The sequence below is a fragment of the Aotus nancymaae genome, unplaced genomic scaffold (assembly GCF_030222135.1).
Source record: "Aotus nancymaae isolate 86718 unplaced genomic scaffold, 86718_ANA_hifiasm-v0.15.2.pri h1tg000049l, whole genome shotgun sequence".
Classification (NCBI taxonomy): Eukaryota; Metazoa; Chordata; class Mammalia; order Primates; family Aotidae; genus Aotus; species Aotus nancymaae.
This window is the reverse complement of record NW_026988463.1, coordinates 26,527,444-26,541,836: the sequence shown is the minus strand read 5'-3', so window position 1 is coordinate 26,541,836 and position 14,393 is coordinate 26,527,444. Positions and strand designations below refer to the sequence as shown.

At 57.4% G+C, this 14,393-nt stretch overlaps 1 protein-coding gene across 7 annotated transcripts; it reads left to right on the top strand.

Annotated features, from left to right (window-relative positions):
- The first annotated feature begins 322 nt into the window (after positions 1–322).
- On the top strand, positions 323–10,838 carry SH2B1 (SH2B adaptor protein 1). Of its 7 annotated transcripts, none has more exons than XM_012464597.2 (10): positions 672–765; positions 2,857–3,875; positions 4,172–4,273; positions 5,221–5,312; positions 5,423–5,598; positions 8,401–8,604; positions 8,811–9,022; positions 9,153–9,324; positions 9,800–9,899; positions 10,077–10,838. In XM_012464597.2, the coding sequence occupies exons 2-10, from the start codon at positions 2,940–2,942 to the stop codon at positions 10,093–10,095; spliced, it is 2,013 nt and encodes a 670-aa protein (XP_012320020.2). In that variant the 5' UTR covers positions 672–765; positions 2,857–2,939; the 3' UTR covers positions 10,096–10,838. The 7 variants fall into 7 exon arrangements, with proteins under 7 accessions (XP_012320019.1, XP_012320020.2, XP_012320016.2 ...); XM_012464593.2 differs by having other exon boundaries at positions 9,153–9,377; XM_012464596.3 differs by lacking the exons at positions 672–765; positions 9,800–9,899 and adding an exon at positions 323–583.
- The last annotated feature ends 3,555 nt before the right edge of the window (positions 10,839–14,393 follow it).

The window sequence follows — 14,393 nt, the reverse complement described above, 5'->3', positions numbered from 1 at the left end:
TATCCTCGATACCTTAATTCTTCTCGATTTCTCTAACTGGCCTTGCTGTCTCTTCTGAGCTCCAGACTATATGCCCACAGACGTCCCAAAGCACGTCCGAAAATGCCATTATTTCTACCCCCCACCTTCAACTCCCGTCTCAGAGATGCAACCTCCTGGATCTGCCCCTTTCCTCAGATAAACCAAGGTCGTAAGTTCAGGCTCCGCCTCCCCGCAGGGCTTCCCCAAGGTCAACCGCTTCTTCACTCGCCCTGCTCTTTGGGGGCGGTATCCGCGTGCCCCTCTGCAGCGAGGCCGACGCTCTGTTCACACAGCCGCCTCATCTCGCTGGTTTCCAGTGCTCAGCGGCTACTCTAGCCCTTAACCGGGCCCGGGACTCTATCCCCTAAGGCGGCTTCTCTATGGTCGACATCGCCCTTTTGTCCCGAATTTCCTCCAGGAGGACGCTCTGATAGGATCCAAGCCCTTCTCCAGCTGCCTCCGTGGTCGCTTTTAGGTGCAACTGGAGAAGGCACTGAAGCCCTATGAGATTCGTACCGTCTTAGGTCTCCCTGGGTCGGCGCCGAGTGGTAGGATGGCGGAAGTAAGTATGTAGTTGCCCTTCCCTCCTGCCGCTCTTCTCTATGGTCGCTTCCTTCGGCGACGGGAAAGGGGCTCCCGGCGCCTGCGCAGAACCAGGCTGGGCGCTCGTCGCGGAGGGGGTGGGGGCGCAGGGAGCGGGAGCCGCCACCGCCGTCGGAGCTAACCGCGGGGACCGAGATGCAGGTGGGACCGGAACCGGAACCCCCCTCTTCAAGTGCCTCTTCCTTCTCCGCGACCCGGTCCCGGCGCCCGAGAGGATCCCTGGGGTGGGGGTGGGCGTGGAGGGCCGGGGGCTCGAGGGGCACTCGTCCCGGAGAGTGCAGTGGACTGGGCTGTTCCCGCGGCGGATGCGGCCCCGGGGAATGGGCGGCTGGGGGATGTCCAGGGAGTAGGGTCAGGTCGGAGTGGATGGACCACCGGGCCCGGAGGGTCCGAGCCGGGAGCGGAGCCAGTACTCTCCACCACCCGCCCTTCGGGAAATATCAGAACTGACCCAAGAGGCAGGTGCACCGGGAAAATGTGTCTGAGTCCTGCTTGGCAGAAGATAAACTGAGTCACCAGCTCAGGAGCCGCAGGGTCAGCGGGCCTGAAGGGGGCTGGGTCTGTCTGCGGTGCAGAGGGTTGGGTGGGCCTGTGTGAGTCGAGGTGGCCGCTGGCTGGAGATTGGTCTCTGCTGTGTCTGCACCTCTTGGCTGGGTTCCCCCGTGCTCCATGACTCCTGCATCTCCTGGCTGCTTCTCGTTGGTTTGGAGTTGTCCCTGCGGTTGGAGCCATCTGAGTGTGTAGGGCCGAGGCCCAGGACGAAGGGGAGGGGTCGCCGACTTACTGCCTAGCTGTGGGTTTGAACAGGAGTCTGAGGTCGCGGAGGGTTTGGGGAGACTTTCTTGAGCTCCTCTGGCCCCAGTCCTGGGGCTGTCACCTTTCAGTATTGCGTCGGGGGAGGAGCCCTAACAAAAGAGCCATGGGTTGTAAATTCCACACCCAGCTCTGCCACTTTCTAGTTTTAAGACCTTGAGAGGGCTCCTCCTTTCTCTAATTTTAATTTCTCTTTTAGAAAATTGGTACTATAATATTATTCTCTCCTATGAAGATAGTAACAATGGCAGTCGTTTAGCGGGTGCTTACTTTTCGTTCAGCGCTGACATATCCCATTCCATGTAGTTCTCTCAACATTTCAAGGCGGGAGGGATCATTAACTCTGTTTAACAGATAAAAAAACAGAGGCTCAGAGAGGACGTGGAATTTGTTCAGGATCACATCGCTCATAAGGTGGCTGGGCTAGGCGCTTACAGGGTGGTTTCAGCCCTGGTCTTACTCCAGAGCCCATGGCCTTAACCAGTAGGCTAACCTGCCTTTAGGGAATACTCCCCGGTGGGAGAAGAGGAAGGTGAAAACTCCTAGGGCCCCAGCTCTCCCTGTGATGTTTTGTTTATGTGAGGCCAGCAAAGACTTGACCTGACCCAACCCAGTTTCTCCTGTGGGGCCCCTGCGGCCTCTGGCCCCAGAGGAGATACCAAAGAAGGGATACCAAAGAAGTGGGCTGTAGCCATTTCAAGTCTCCTTCACACAGTGCTGGGTTGCTGGTCTCTGGGGTCAGCTTTCAAGACAACTGTTTTGGTGCATCATGCATCCATCCTCCTTAATGAATCGCCTCCTCCAAAGAGCTGGACCCTAAGATCCGTGACGCAGGCTCTCTAAGGTCTAGAGTCCCAGCTCCCCTCTGGCCCCCTGCGAGCTGGGGCGTGAGGTGCTATGGCTGAGGCTGGCCCAGCTGGTCCCTGGGGACGAGGACTATGGAGTGGGGAAAAAGGTAGATTTGGAGTTCTGAAAGTTTTCTGAGCTTCGGTTTCCTCATCTGTTCGAGAGGTCATTGAAACCTCTCACAGGGAAAGGTAAGATAACCACGTGGGAACCTCTAGAATGGCTCATGGGAAGTATGACATCAATATTGGAGGATCTGACTTAGAGAAGGGAGGTGATCTGGAAAAGATCTCTTTTTTGGGGGGAAGATGCTCCATAGCCCTCTACCACTGGATCCAAAGCTAAGGAAAGTCGGGGTGAACGCGGCAGGCTACCTAGACACTGGGGATGCAGTTGGCTGGGGCCTTCAGGGTGCCAGGATCTGGGAGAGGGGAGGAAGGTGTTGGGCTTCCTTCCGCATTGCTCTCTGTGGAGTCTGAAGCAGGGTTGGGCGTCTGTGGCTGGGGGTAGGACGCAGCCCCCAGTGCACCCTCAGCAGTGACCCTCGTGTGTGCCTCTCTCTTCCTTTCGCAGCTGCTGCCGCCCACCCCACGTCTTCTGGCCGCCTCCCTCTTTGCGCCCCACAGGCTCCCCCTCTCCACCTCCTGGGGCCCATCATGAATGGTGCCCCTTCCCCAGAGGACGGGGCCTCCCCCTCGTCTCCCCCGCTGCCCCCACCCCCGCCCCCTAGTTGGCGGGAGTTCTGTGAGTCCCACGCCCGGGCTGCTGCCCTGGACTTTGCCCGCCGTTTTCGCCTCTACCTGGCCTCCCACCCCCAATATGCGGGGCCCGGGGCTGAGGCCGCCTTCTCCCGCCGTTTTGCCGAGCTCTTCCTGCAGCACTTTGAAGCGGAGGTGGCCCGGGCCTCTGGCTCCTTGTCACCACCCATCCTGGCTCCCCTGAGCCCTGGTGCGGAGATATCACCACATGACCTGTCCCTTGAGAGCTGCAGGGTGGGCGGGCCCCTGGCTGTGCTGGGCCCTTCTCGATCATCTGAGGACCTGGCCGGCCCCCTCCCTTCCTCAGTCTCTTCCTCCTCTACGACCTCGAAGCCGAAGCTCAAGAAGCGCTTCTCCCTGCGCTCAGTGGGTCGCTCTGTCCGAGGCTCAGTCCGTGGCATCCTGCAGTGGCGGGGGACCGTTGACCCTCCCTCCCCGGCTGGGCCCCTGGATACCTCATCAGGCCCCCCAGTCTTAGGTGGAAACAGCAATTCCAACTCCTCTGGTGGGGCTGGGACCATTGGTAGGGGACTGGTCAGTGATGGAACGTCTCCTGGGGAAAGATGGACTCACCGTTTCGAGAGGCTGAGACTCAGTCGGGGAGGGGGCGCCTTGAAGGATGGAGCAGGGATGGTGCAGAGGGAAGAGCTGCTGAGTTTCATGGGGGCTGAAGAGGCAGCCCCTGACCCAGCTGGAGTGGGCCGGGGAGGAGGGGCGGCTGGTCCTCCTTCAGGGGGAGGAGGGCAACCTCAGTGGCAAAAGTGTCGCCTGCTGCTTCGAAGTGAAGGAGAAGGAGGAGGAGGAAGTCGCCTGGAGTTCTTTGTACCACCCAAGGTGAGGACCTGAGGAGGGTGGGTGCCTGGGAGCCAGGGAGAGAGCGGCCAGAGTGGTCACAGCCCTGCAGATAAGCTTTGGAGTTTACCAGCCCACGGCCCTGGCATCACTCTTTGTTTGTAAAGCTGGCTCCTGGCTCTGTGTTAGCAGCTGTGGGCAGGACTGAGAAAGCAGTGTAACTGCCTTTTATCTAACTTCCCAAGGATGTAGAAGGAAAGAAGAATGTCTGGAGGGAAGGGAAGGGTGGTCTCTGCAAACCAAACCTCCGTGGCATCTGGTTCTTTCTCCCAACCTAGGCCTCTCGGCCCCGACTCAGCATTCCCTGCTCTTCTATCACGGATGTCCGGACAACCACAGCCCTGGAGATGCCTGACCGGGAGAACACGTTTGTGGTTAAGGTAGGAGTTCAGCTTCCCATCCGCTGGCAGTGCATGTGTTGAGGAGAAGGCCCTCAGTGCATTTGAGCACGTGGTGTTGCTGAAAGGAAGTGTATATTGTGTCCAGTGCCTTGAGAGTGCGTCCCTGGGGCTGCGACGTTTCTGGGATGGGGTAAAGAAGGAGATGTTCTTATTCTCTAAAACAGTGCCTCCACTTCAAAGAGAGCTGTGGGCTTTTTGTTATTGTTTTGGAGAGACAGAGTCTCCCTCTTTTGCCTAGGCTGGAGTGCAGTGACCTGATTGTAGCTCACTGTAGCCTCGTGTAGCCTTGTACTCCTGGGCTCAAGCGATCTTCCCGCCTCACCCCCCTAAGGAGCTGGGACTACAGGCATATGACACCATTCCTGGCTAATTTTATTATTTATTTATTTTTGAGACAGAGCCTTGCTCTGCCTCCCAGCCCGGAGTGCAGTGGCATGATCGTGGCTCTCTGCAACCTCTGCCTCCCGGGTTCAAGCGATTCTAGTGCCTCAGCCACCTGAGTAGCTGGGATTACAGGCGTGCACCACTATGCTCGGCTAATTTTTTTATATGTTTAGCAGAGATGGGGTTTTGCCACGTTGGGCAGGCTGGTCTCGAACTCCTGGCCTCAAGTGATCCACTCCCCTTGACCTCCCAAAGTGCTGGGATCACAGGCGTGAGCCACTGCACCCAGCCTAATTTTATTTTTTAATTTTTTTGGAGACAGGATCTCACTGTGTTGCCCAGGCTGGTCAAACCTCTAGGCTCAGGTGACCCCCTAAAGGTGTTGGGATTACAGGTGTGAGCCATCACACCCAGCCTCCAGAGAGAATTCAAATGCGACTTGTTTTTAGATAGCCTACACACATTGTTCTCATTAGGTGTGGATTAAGCCTCATATCTGCCCCTGCCCCTGCCCCAGCTGAGGCCTCGTCTCATCTCTGTAGGTGGAAGGTCCCTCCGAGTATATCCTGGAGACAGTGGATGCCCAGCATGTGAAGGCCTGGGTGTCTGACATCCAAGAATGCCTGAGCCCAGGGTGAGGAGCCTGACTTCCGTCATGAAGGGACATGGGGTGGGGTTGGGGAGCAGCCTCGCGCCTCTCACCTGGTGACTTTCCTCCCAGCACCATCTTCCCTGTCTCTGCAGACCCTGCCCTGCTACCAGTCCCCGCCCCATGACCCTCCCTCTGGCCCCTGGGACCTCATTCCTTACAAGGGAGAACACAGACAGCCTGGAGCTGTCCTGCCTGAATCACTCGGAGAGTCTACCCAGCCAGGACCTGCTGCTGGGACCCAGTGAGAGCAATGACCGCCTGTCGCAGGGTAAGGGTGGAGCCTTAGAGAGCTGGGAGCCTCAGAACCCACCAGGCGGGGGGGTGGCCCTGCTTTGCCTAGCCTGTCGAAGGGTAAAGGTGGAGCCTTAGAGAACTCAGAGCCTCAGAACGTGCCATGCAGGGGCCCCTGCTGTCAGGCCCCAAGCTCTCTCCAGACTCCACTGTGCCCCCATCCCTATTTTCCAGATGCCTCACTCCAACCCCACCAAATGTTGGTCTTTTTTCTCTGAACATGCCACGTGTTCACCAGGCACAGTTTGCTGTTTAGAACCATTGCGACCCCACGCAGGCCCCAAGCAGACTCCTAGCCAGCCTTCTGTGCCCAGCCTTGTCACTTTTTCCATCAGTCTCCTGCAGGCCACCACTCTGGCTGGAGATAATGGTTGTCTTCGCCAAGCTTCTGGAACACTTTGTAGAAATCTTTGTTTTGCTCTTACTCGGCCTCTCTGTGTCTGTCAGGGGCAACCACATATTCTCTTGACTCCGTACTTTTTGGTCTGACCAAACACACATACCTAACCCACACACATAAACACAGAAAGATGTGTCTGTCGCCTGGTGGAGACTCATATTTCCAGACTCGGCCTCTACTATTGCCTTTTCTCCTGAACCTCCATTCTGAGTTCCATCTGCACAGTGCCTAGCACACAGGCTGTATTGAGTGAATGAACAAATGAATCATAGAATCTTAGATCTAGAGTGGACCTTGCACTTCATCAAATCTCAGTAGCTGAGACCAGGGAGAGGACAGCTGAGAGTCACTGAGGAAGACAGGCTGTGCCAGTGTGATCCCCATGCTATGCTGTCTGTGCACCACACACCTGTGTTCTCAGCACTGCCCGCCTATGACATTTGTGTAGGCTCTGGCCTGCCGTTGGACAGACTTTGAGGATGGTCCTAGTCCATACCTGGCCCTGTGCTGTGTCTCGGGCCGAGATGGGGGAGCTCAGATGCCTGACATGAGCTCCCTGTCCTCTGGAGGCTTTCAGCTGGGTTGACATCACTCCCTATAGAAAGCTTAGTGTTCCTTGAGCAGCACAAGCAGGAAGCGCGTTGGGAGCTCAGGGGAGGAAGAGAGCAGGGGAAGGTGGTAGAGACAGGGACTGCGACGCAGAGGAGGAGAGGAGAGGACACCCGGGGACGCAAAGGGTGAGAGCAGAGACCTGAGGGGAGGGCCCAGGATATGGTGACAAATTGGACAGTATAATTGGGTAAAAGTGGAAAAGACATGAATACAAGGTAAGGTAAAAATCAAGTTGTCTTGGGGTCAGGGGAGTAATAGAGGGAGCATCTTTGATGCCTCTTAGAGTTAGGAGGCTTTGTCCTATAGTTAAACAAAAGGACACCATTTTTGCTACTGTTTTTAAAATTTTTTGTTTGTGTTTTTGTTTTTGAGACAGGGTCTCACTTTATTTCCCAGGCTGGAGTGCAATGGCGCAATGACGCCTCTGTAGCCTTGACCTCCCGGGCTCAAGCCATCTTCCTGCCTCAGCTGCTCAAGTTGCTGACCACAGGCGTGTACCACCACATCCACCTAACTTTTTATTTTTATTTATTTATTTATTTATTTAGAGACGGAGTTTCGCTCTTGTTACCCAGGCTGGAGTGCAATGGCGCGATCTTGGCTCACCGCAACCTCCGCCTCCTGGGTTCAGGCAATTCTCCTGCCTCAGCCTCCTGAGTAGCTGGGATTATAGGCACGCGCCACCATACCCAGCTAATTTTTTTGTGTATTTTTAGTAGAGACGGGGTTTCACCATGTTGACCAGGATGGTCTTTATCTCTTGACCTCGTGATCCACCCGCCTCGGCCTCCCAAAGTACTGGGATTACAGGCGTGAGCCACTGTGCCCAGCCTAATTTTTTATTTTTTTGTAAGAGACAGGGTCTCACCATGTTGCTCAGGCTGGTCTTGAACTCCTGGGCTGAAGTCATTCTCCCACCACGGCCTCGCAAAGGGCTGGGATTACAGATGTGAGCCACTGTGTCCAGCCAGACTCCTTTTGTGTGTGTGTGTTATTTCTTTTTCCTATTTTTTTTTTTTTTTTTTGAGACAGGCTTGCTCTATCGCCCAGGCTGGAGTGCAGTGGCATGATCTCAGCTCACTGTAACCTCCACCTCCCATGTTCAAGCAGTTCTGTCTCAGCCTCCCAAGTAGCTGGGATTACAGGTACACACCACCATGCCCGGCTAATTTTTGTGTTTTTAGTAGAGATAGGGTTTCATCATGTTGCCCAGGCTGCTCTCGAACTCCTGACCTCAAGTGATCCTCTTGCCTCAGCCTCCCAAAGTGCTGGGATTCAGGTGTCCCCAACTCCCACTGCGCCTGGCCCAGGACTCCTTTTGAATGTCAAAATATTTGAGGCGGCTTGGAGCAGTGGCTCACACCTATAATCCCAGAACTGAGCTGGGTACATCGCTTGACACTAGGAGCTCAGAGCCAACCTGGCCTATTATATAGCGAGACTCCTTCTCTACAAAAACATGTATCTAAATATTTAATGCATTCTCTCCATTTCTGCAATAATCTTTCAGCTGTTAATTCAGAAAAAGAGACATATTTGGACTTTAGGACCTTCTTGCAGTAAACAGTCTCTTAGCAGGGCAGGAAGCATCAGCGGGAGCCACTGGTAAAAAGCATCAGGGGTCACTACCCACAGAGCTGTTTGGCATCTTGGCCAGAGACTGTTGCCAGTGCACGCAGGGTAGACTAGTGGTGAGGAAGTGGTCCCAGGACAGTTGTTTAGAAGAGGAATTTCTTAGGTTCTCAGCTTTGCCCTTTTTTTCTCCAGGGGCATATGGGGGCCTCTCAGACCGCCCCTCGGCATCCATCTCCCCCAGCTCTGCCTCCATTGCTGCCTCCCATTTTGACTCGATGGAATTGCTTCCCCCAGAGTTGCCCCCCCGCATCCCCATTGAAGAGGGACCCCCAGCAGGGACAGTTCATCCCCTTTCAGCCCCCTACCCTCCCTTGGACACTCCGGAAACAGTGACAGGTACTGGAAGTGTGAGTGTGTGCGTCTCCAGGCCTGGGTGCCTGTCTTCCTTGATGGCCTCTCCTGGAATCCTGAGGGAGCTGGCCCGGGAGAGTTGGGGACGCATGCGGGGAACAGGCGTCTCGAGGGGAAGGCAAGCTTTTTTCTCCCAGGATGGGGGAGGCTGCCCTGACACCCCGGTTTCCCTCCCTCTCTCCTTCCTGAAGGGTCCTTCCTGTTCCAGGGGGAGCCAGAGGGCGGTGAGGGGGACCAGCCCCTCTCAGGGTATCCTTGGTTCCACGGGATGCTCTCTCGGCTCAAGGCTGCGCAGTTGGTGCTGACTGGTGGCACTGGCTCCCACGGTGTCTTCCTGGTGCGCCAGAGTGAGACAAGACGAGGTGAATATGTCCTCACCTTCAACTTCCAGGGCAAGGCCAAGGTGAGCAACCCTGCAGGAAAGGCTCTGTTCTGTGCAGTTGGCCGTGGGGTGGGAGAGCACTGCTGGGGGAGGGGGTTTGTACCTGGCAGGGCCTTTGCCTCCTACCTCACCACCCCTGTCCTGCCCTCAGCACCTGCGTTTGTCACTGAACGAGGAGGGTCAGTGCCGGGTCCAGCACCTGTGGTTCCAGACCATTTTCGATATGCTCGAGCACTTCCGGGTGCACCCCATCCCTCTGGAGTCTGGAGGCTCCAGTGATGTTGTCCTTGTCAGCTATGTCCCATTCTCCCAGCGACAGCAGGGTGAGCAGAGCAGGTCTGCAGGGGAGGAGGTGCCCGTGCACCCAAGAAGTGAGGTGTGTGTGCCAGAAAGATGGGGCGGGGGGGCTATGACGAGGAGAGGCTTTGCTTGGGAGAGCAGGGTAGAGGAGGCTGCTGCGCCTGGGGGTTTGGAAGGGAAAGAAATGCACTGATAGGATATAGGAAGGCAGAAGGCTCCTGGCTGGAGTTTGGGTGGCAGCTGAGAGGCGGGCGGGCGCATCCCCATTCCATCGGATCCTCTGTTCCATCGTCTGTCTGTCTCCTGGACCCATCCTCCCGGCCTCGTCTTTGCCCTCCGTTGCGGCCTGGCCTTGGGCCTGGCCTTGGGCCTACCCTTCCTGGGGACGCTCGGTCTGATCCCCCTCCCTCCTCCCTCAATGTCTCATGTCCCTGTCTGATCTCTCCCTCTCCCCCTCCCCACCGTCCCATCTGTCCCCACGTTGCCCCTCCCCCCCAGGCCGGAAGCAGGCCGGGAGCCATGCGGGGGTGTGCGAGGGAGATGGATGCCACCCCGATGCCTCCTGCACCCTCATGCCCTTCGGAGCGAGTGACTGTGTGTAAGTGTGGTCCTCCTCTCACCACCGCCCATGATCCATCTTCCATGGATGGGGGGTTGCTCAGGAGATGGGATGTGGGGAGACAGCCATGCTCCTGGGGGGCTGAGTGAAGGGGAGGCCGAGGCAGGAGCTCACCTGCCTCCACAATCAGTCTGTTTTCTTACCCTTCCTATCCAGAACCGAACACCTCCCATGACCCACCCCAGCCCCCTGAACCCCCTTCATGGACAGATACCCCACAGCCTGGGGCAGAAGAGGCGTCGAGGGCGCCAGAAGTGGCGGCAGCAGCAGCCGCAGCAGCCAAAGAGAGGCAAGAGAAAGAGAAAGCGGGCGGTGGAGGGGTCCCGGAAGAGCTGGTCCCCGTGGTTGAGCTGGTCCCCGTGGTTGAATTGGAAGAGGCCATAGCCCCAGGCTTGGAGGCCCAGGGCGGCGCCGGGTCTGGTGCAGACTCGGGGGTGCCCCCAATGGTACAACTGCAGCAGTCACCACTAGGGGGTGATGGAGAGGAAGGGGGCCACCCCAGGGCCATTAACAACCAGTACTCCTTTGTGTGAGATGACCCCACCCAATCTGCCCTTTTGCCCCCCGAGCCCTGCTCATGAGATTGGGCTGTGTAGGGACAGAGGAGGCTGAAACCCCTCCCCCATGCTTCCTGACCCTTGTCGGCCAAGGGCATCTTCGATGGTACAAGCAGAGGTTTGGGAGCCTGTTCGCTCCCGTCATACACTACAGGTCCCCTCCCCAGGGCAGAGGATTTGGGCTCCACGACCTCCCTGAGGGGCTCTTCTGGTCAGCCCCACTCTGGGGGCCGTTTCCTCATTAACCACCCCCAGCCCGAGGCAGGGTGAGGGGGAAGGGCTGTCAGTTATATTAAGGTGGATGTTGTTGTTGTTTTAAACAAAATGGAGAAGCATAAATAAATAAAAAGGTTTATCTGGGTTCTATCGTGATGGCTATGGCCAGTGTTTGCTGCGGGGACTGGGACAGTTGGGTTGGGAAGGCGGCTCACTCAGTGGCCATAGGCCAGAGGGCTGGCCCAGGTCGAGTCCCTGCCGCTCTGCAGTGCTGTGCTTTCCGGGCCGTCCCTGTCTGCTGACAGCCTTGTTTATGGAGCGCTAAATGATGTTCTTGGGGTCTCCTGCTAGTTCTCTTGATGGGATGAGCTGTGATTGGCAGGCGTGGTTATCTTCAGGGGCCCTTCCTGCTCCGAATTTGAGTTAACGGCTTCCTACCCTGGAGAGAGCTGGCAGCAAGAGATGGAGGGCATGGTGGCTGTGCTGGGAGAGATTTAATATGATGGTCACAGAGTGGCCGCAGAGGGGCCCGATGCCAGGCTGGAGGGTGGACAGCAGAGAGCACTGGCTTCCGTCCTGGCTTTGCCACTCACTGGCCTGGGCAAGGCATAGCCACCGCGGGCCTGAGCATCCTCATCTGTGACATACGAAGTTTTGTGAGTCAGAACTGCTGACATGGTTTGCTTGGCCTAGACAAGGTTTCCATTTGAGTTCCACATTAAAAATTCAGATCACTGGCTTCTCTTGAAAATCAGAAGATCCAGCTGTGCGGGTCCACCTTCCACATCTGCGCCACTCTCACCAGTTCACTTCGCTCCCCGTGAGGGTCTGGCCTGGTGGGCATTTGAGTTCATAACATCTCCCCATTGCGGCACACCCCTCACCCCATTAAACACAGGCTCTGCTCTTGAAGTCAGTCTTACTGATGTGAGGCTGTGCCCTCCAACAGAGGGCACCCCTGGGCTTCCCAGCTCTGGGGGCAGTGGGTGCCAACAAGGAGGGGCCTGGGGCTGAAGAATCCCACCCACCAAGCTGGGCCTTCTCCCTTCCCCGCTGTCCAGCTCTGCTTCTCAGCATCCTGCCTCACTCCCCACCCAGGCAGCATGGAGCCCACACCCTCATGCCCCTCAGTGTCAGCCCCCACCTCCAGGAGGCCCTACCCACACTCATGACCTTGCTATTCTGGGCCTTGTGTCCTGTCGGGAGATGGACAGGAGACAGCTGGACTCCCAGGCCACCCAGGCGGGGGGCTAGCCGAGGGAAGCCTGCTGGCTCTCCTGCTTGCTGTAATCCCTGGGGCTCCCCAAACCTTGGCCTCAGGAGACGGGATAGGACCAGCCTTGAAAGGGGGAGATGCTTTGGAGAGCTGGGTGCTGTGTTCTCTGAGATGGCCAGTGAAGGCTGTGGCGCCCCGGAGTAAGCAGGGCCTGATCCCCCTCTAATCTTCCAGCAGCAACTGGTGCTCTGAGGCTCCCCCTCCCGCAGCCCTGCCAGCCTTCAGGGACCTGCCTTCCAAAGATGGGCAGGGGAGGGGGATGAGGGCACCCACCCACTCCTCAGACCGGCATGTCTTGGCTGTTGGGGCCTGAGAGACTTTCCCTGTAAGCCTTACTTTACGGATGGTTAAACCAAAGTTCAGCACTCCAGGGATTGGCCAAGCTGTTGCCGAGTCCTTCAGAGCTAAGTCTGTCCCATGCTTTTCACTCCAGCCCTCAGGTGTGACAGGAGGATCAATTTCCATCCCTGGGCTTAGAGACCCCCGTGGGAAGGGATCCCCGAGAACACCTCTGGCTCAGCCTCCCTCTGTGGGAGTTCACACCCGCAGCCTCCCCGAGGCCGCCCTTCCGCAGCTCCTGGCGGGTGGTTTTCCCTCCCTGGCTTGTTTCCCCCTCTGGGAAGCTGGGGGAGGTAGGAATAACCTTAAAGGCCTGTTGGCAGGAATATGCTGCCAAGCCTGCCCCCTGCCCTCCGTCTCAGGCTCTTGACTCCCTCGAAGCTGCCCATCTCCGTCTGCCCCTCTCCATGTTTGGGCATTCTCGCTGTTGTAAGACAGTAGCCCCTGTCACTCCTCCAGGTGCCGGAGACGCTGGCCAGCGCCAAAAGGCTTGGCGGTGTGAGCCTGACTCCAGCAGAGACTGTGGGTGCTGGACCGAGTGGAGGTGCATGGGGCTGTGTCCCTTGGAAGAGAGGCTGCTAATTATGCCCTCCTGCACCCCCAATTCCACCCACTGTTCCCCATTCCCCTTAGGTCACAGGAGGAGTCTGCTTCAGGGGAGGGGTTTGTTGGAACTGTGAAAAGGGGGCGGGAAGGATCGCCTTGTCCTCAGTTCACCCAGGAGGCCACACCTCCCCCAAGTCCAGGCAGAAAGGATGCGTCTGGGAGACTGAACCCTCAAGTTCCACCTGCCCCTGCTGCCATCCCCCTCCCCCAAAGTGGGGGCCTTCCTTTTCTTTGCTCCTCTGTCTCCTATTCGGTCCTCTGCCTCGGAGTTTGAGCCCGAGTGGGAAGCAGCCTGAGGAAGCCACACTTAGGAAGTCCACACGCCTCTGCTCATTTCAGGAAACTGAGACCTAGATGGAGGAAGGACTTGAGTCCAGGACGTCAGGCTCCTTCCCCTCACTGACCTTTCACCCTTTCATCCAGCCTCTCTCCTGCCTGTCCTCCCCTTCCTGCACCCTGGGTACCCTCCCTCGGCTCCTCCAGCAGCTGCCCTGGTGGTAACTAAGAGACGCCCCCATCCTGGAGCAGGGGTTGGGAGGAGCAGCTCAGAGCAGCTGCTTCTCTGAGGAAGCTGACACCAAGGCCAGCAGCTCAGCAACAACTTGTGGCTTTGCACCCAGTGCCGGGGTCCCCGCCCACCTGGCTCCCTGCTGTCTCTCTTCCCTAGGGCTCCTCAGACTTCCTTCTGACCCTGGTGGCCCTGAGTCTCTGCTCCCTCTCCCCCTAGCTCTAATTTGTCCTCATTTCCCCCAGACCTGTCCCCAGAAGTCCATGCCTCCCTATTCCTTTGGTCTGGAGCCCCTGCTTGGTCTTGGCTTTCCCAGGCCCCGATGCCTTTCCGTGGGACCTGCCTAGCTTCTGGGCACGTAGCATGGGCCTGATCCTGTTCCCCTCATGGACAGATGCAGCAGGGCAGAGTGCAGCACAGACTGCAGGCCTCCAGGGCTGCCCACGGAAACCCCATGGGTTAAAGAGAGCACAGTGTAGGATGAGGTGACCCTCACTGCACGACTTGGGGTGACCCCTGCCCCCATCCTGAGACAGTTTCTCTCCCCCTCTGCCATCAGCACATTCTGTAGCCTCTTGGGTTACTTGGCTGCCTTGGTGTCCCATTTTCTTGAGGGGGGGGTGGGGATTCCCTGTCCAGGATGGGGGGGCCCTAAGGGCTGTGTTCCCAGAGGCTGAGTTAGAGCGATGGGGAAGGGGGGGCGGTTTCGGGGAGAGACAGGCAGTGCTGGCTTTGCTCACCAGGGCCTGGACACTAAATCCCTTGTTGATGGCTGTGGCAACCCCTCCCTAGGGTAGGGTTACCATCTTCGGCCCTGTCCCCTTGACCCTCTCCCCTCTTCACTTCCCCTTGTCCCTCTAGAGCCACTTCCTCTGGCCCCCAAAAGATGTTCTCCCTTTATCAGTCCCCCAAAGGCTTGGGGTATCTCTGCCGCTCCTTCAGCAAACTGGGTGGGGAGGAAGGCTGTGGCA

What these genes read in the sequence shown, in the direction of transcription:
- SH2B1 (XM_012464596.3), top strand. Translation starts at nt 2,940, where the DNA reads ATGAATGGTGCCCCTTCCCCAGAGGACGGGGCCTCCCCCTCGTCTCCC. An exon ending in AGTTCTTTGTACCACCCAAG is followed by an intron (nt 3,876 to 4,171) that starts GTGAGGACCTGA and finishes CTCCCAACCTAG; the next exon opens with GCCTCTCGGCCCCGACTCAG. An exon ending in ACTTCCAGGGCAAGGCCAAG is followed by an intron (nt 9,023 to 9,152) that starts GTGAGCAACCCT and finishes TCCTGCCCTCAG; the next exon opens with CACCTGCGTTTGTCACTGAA.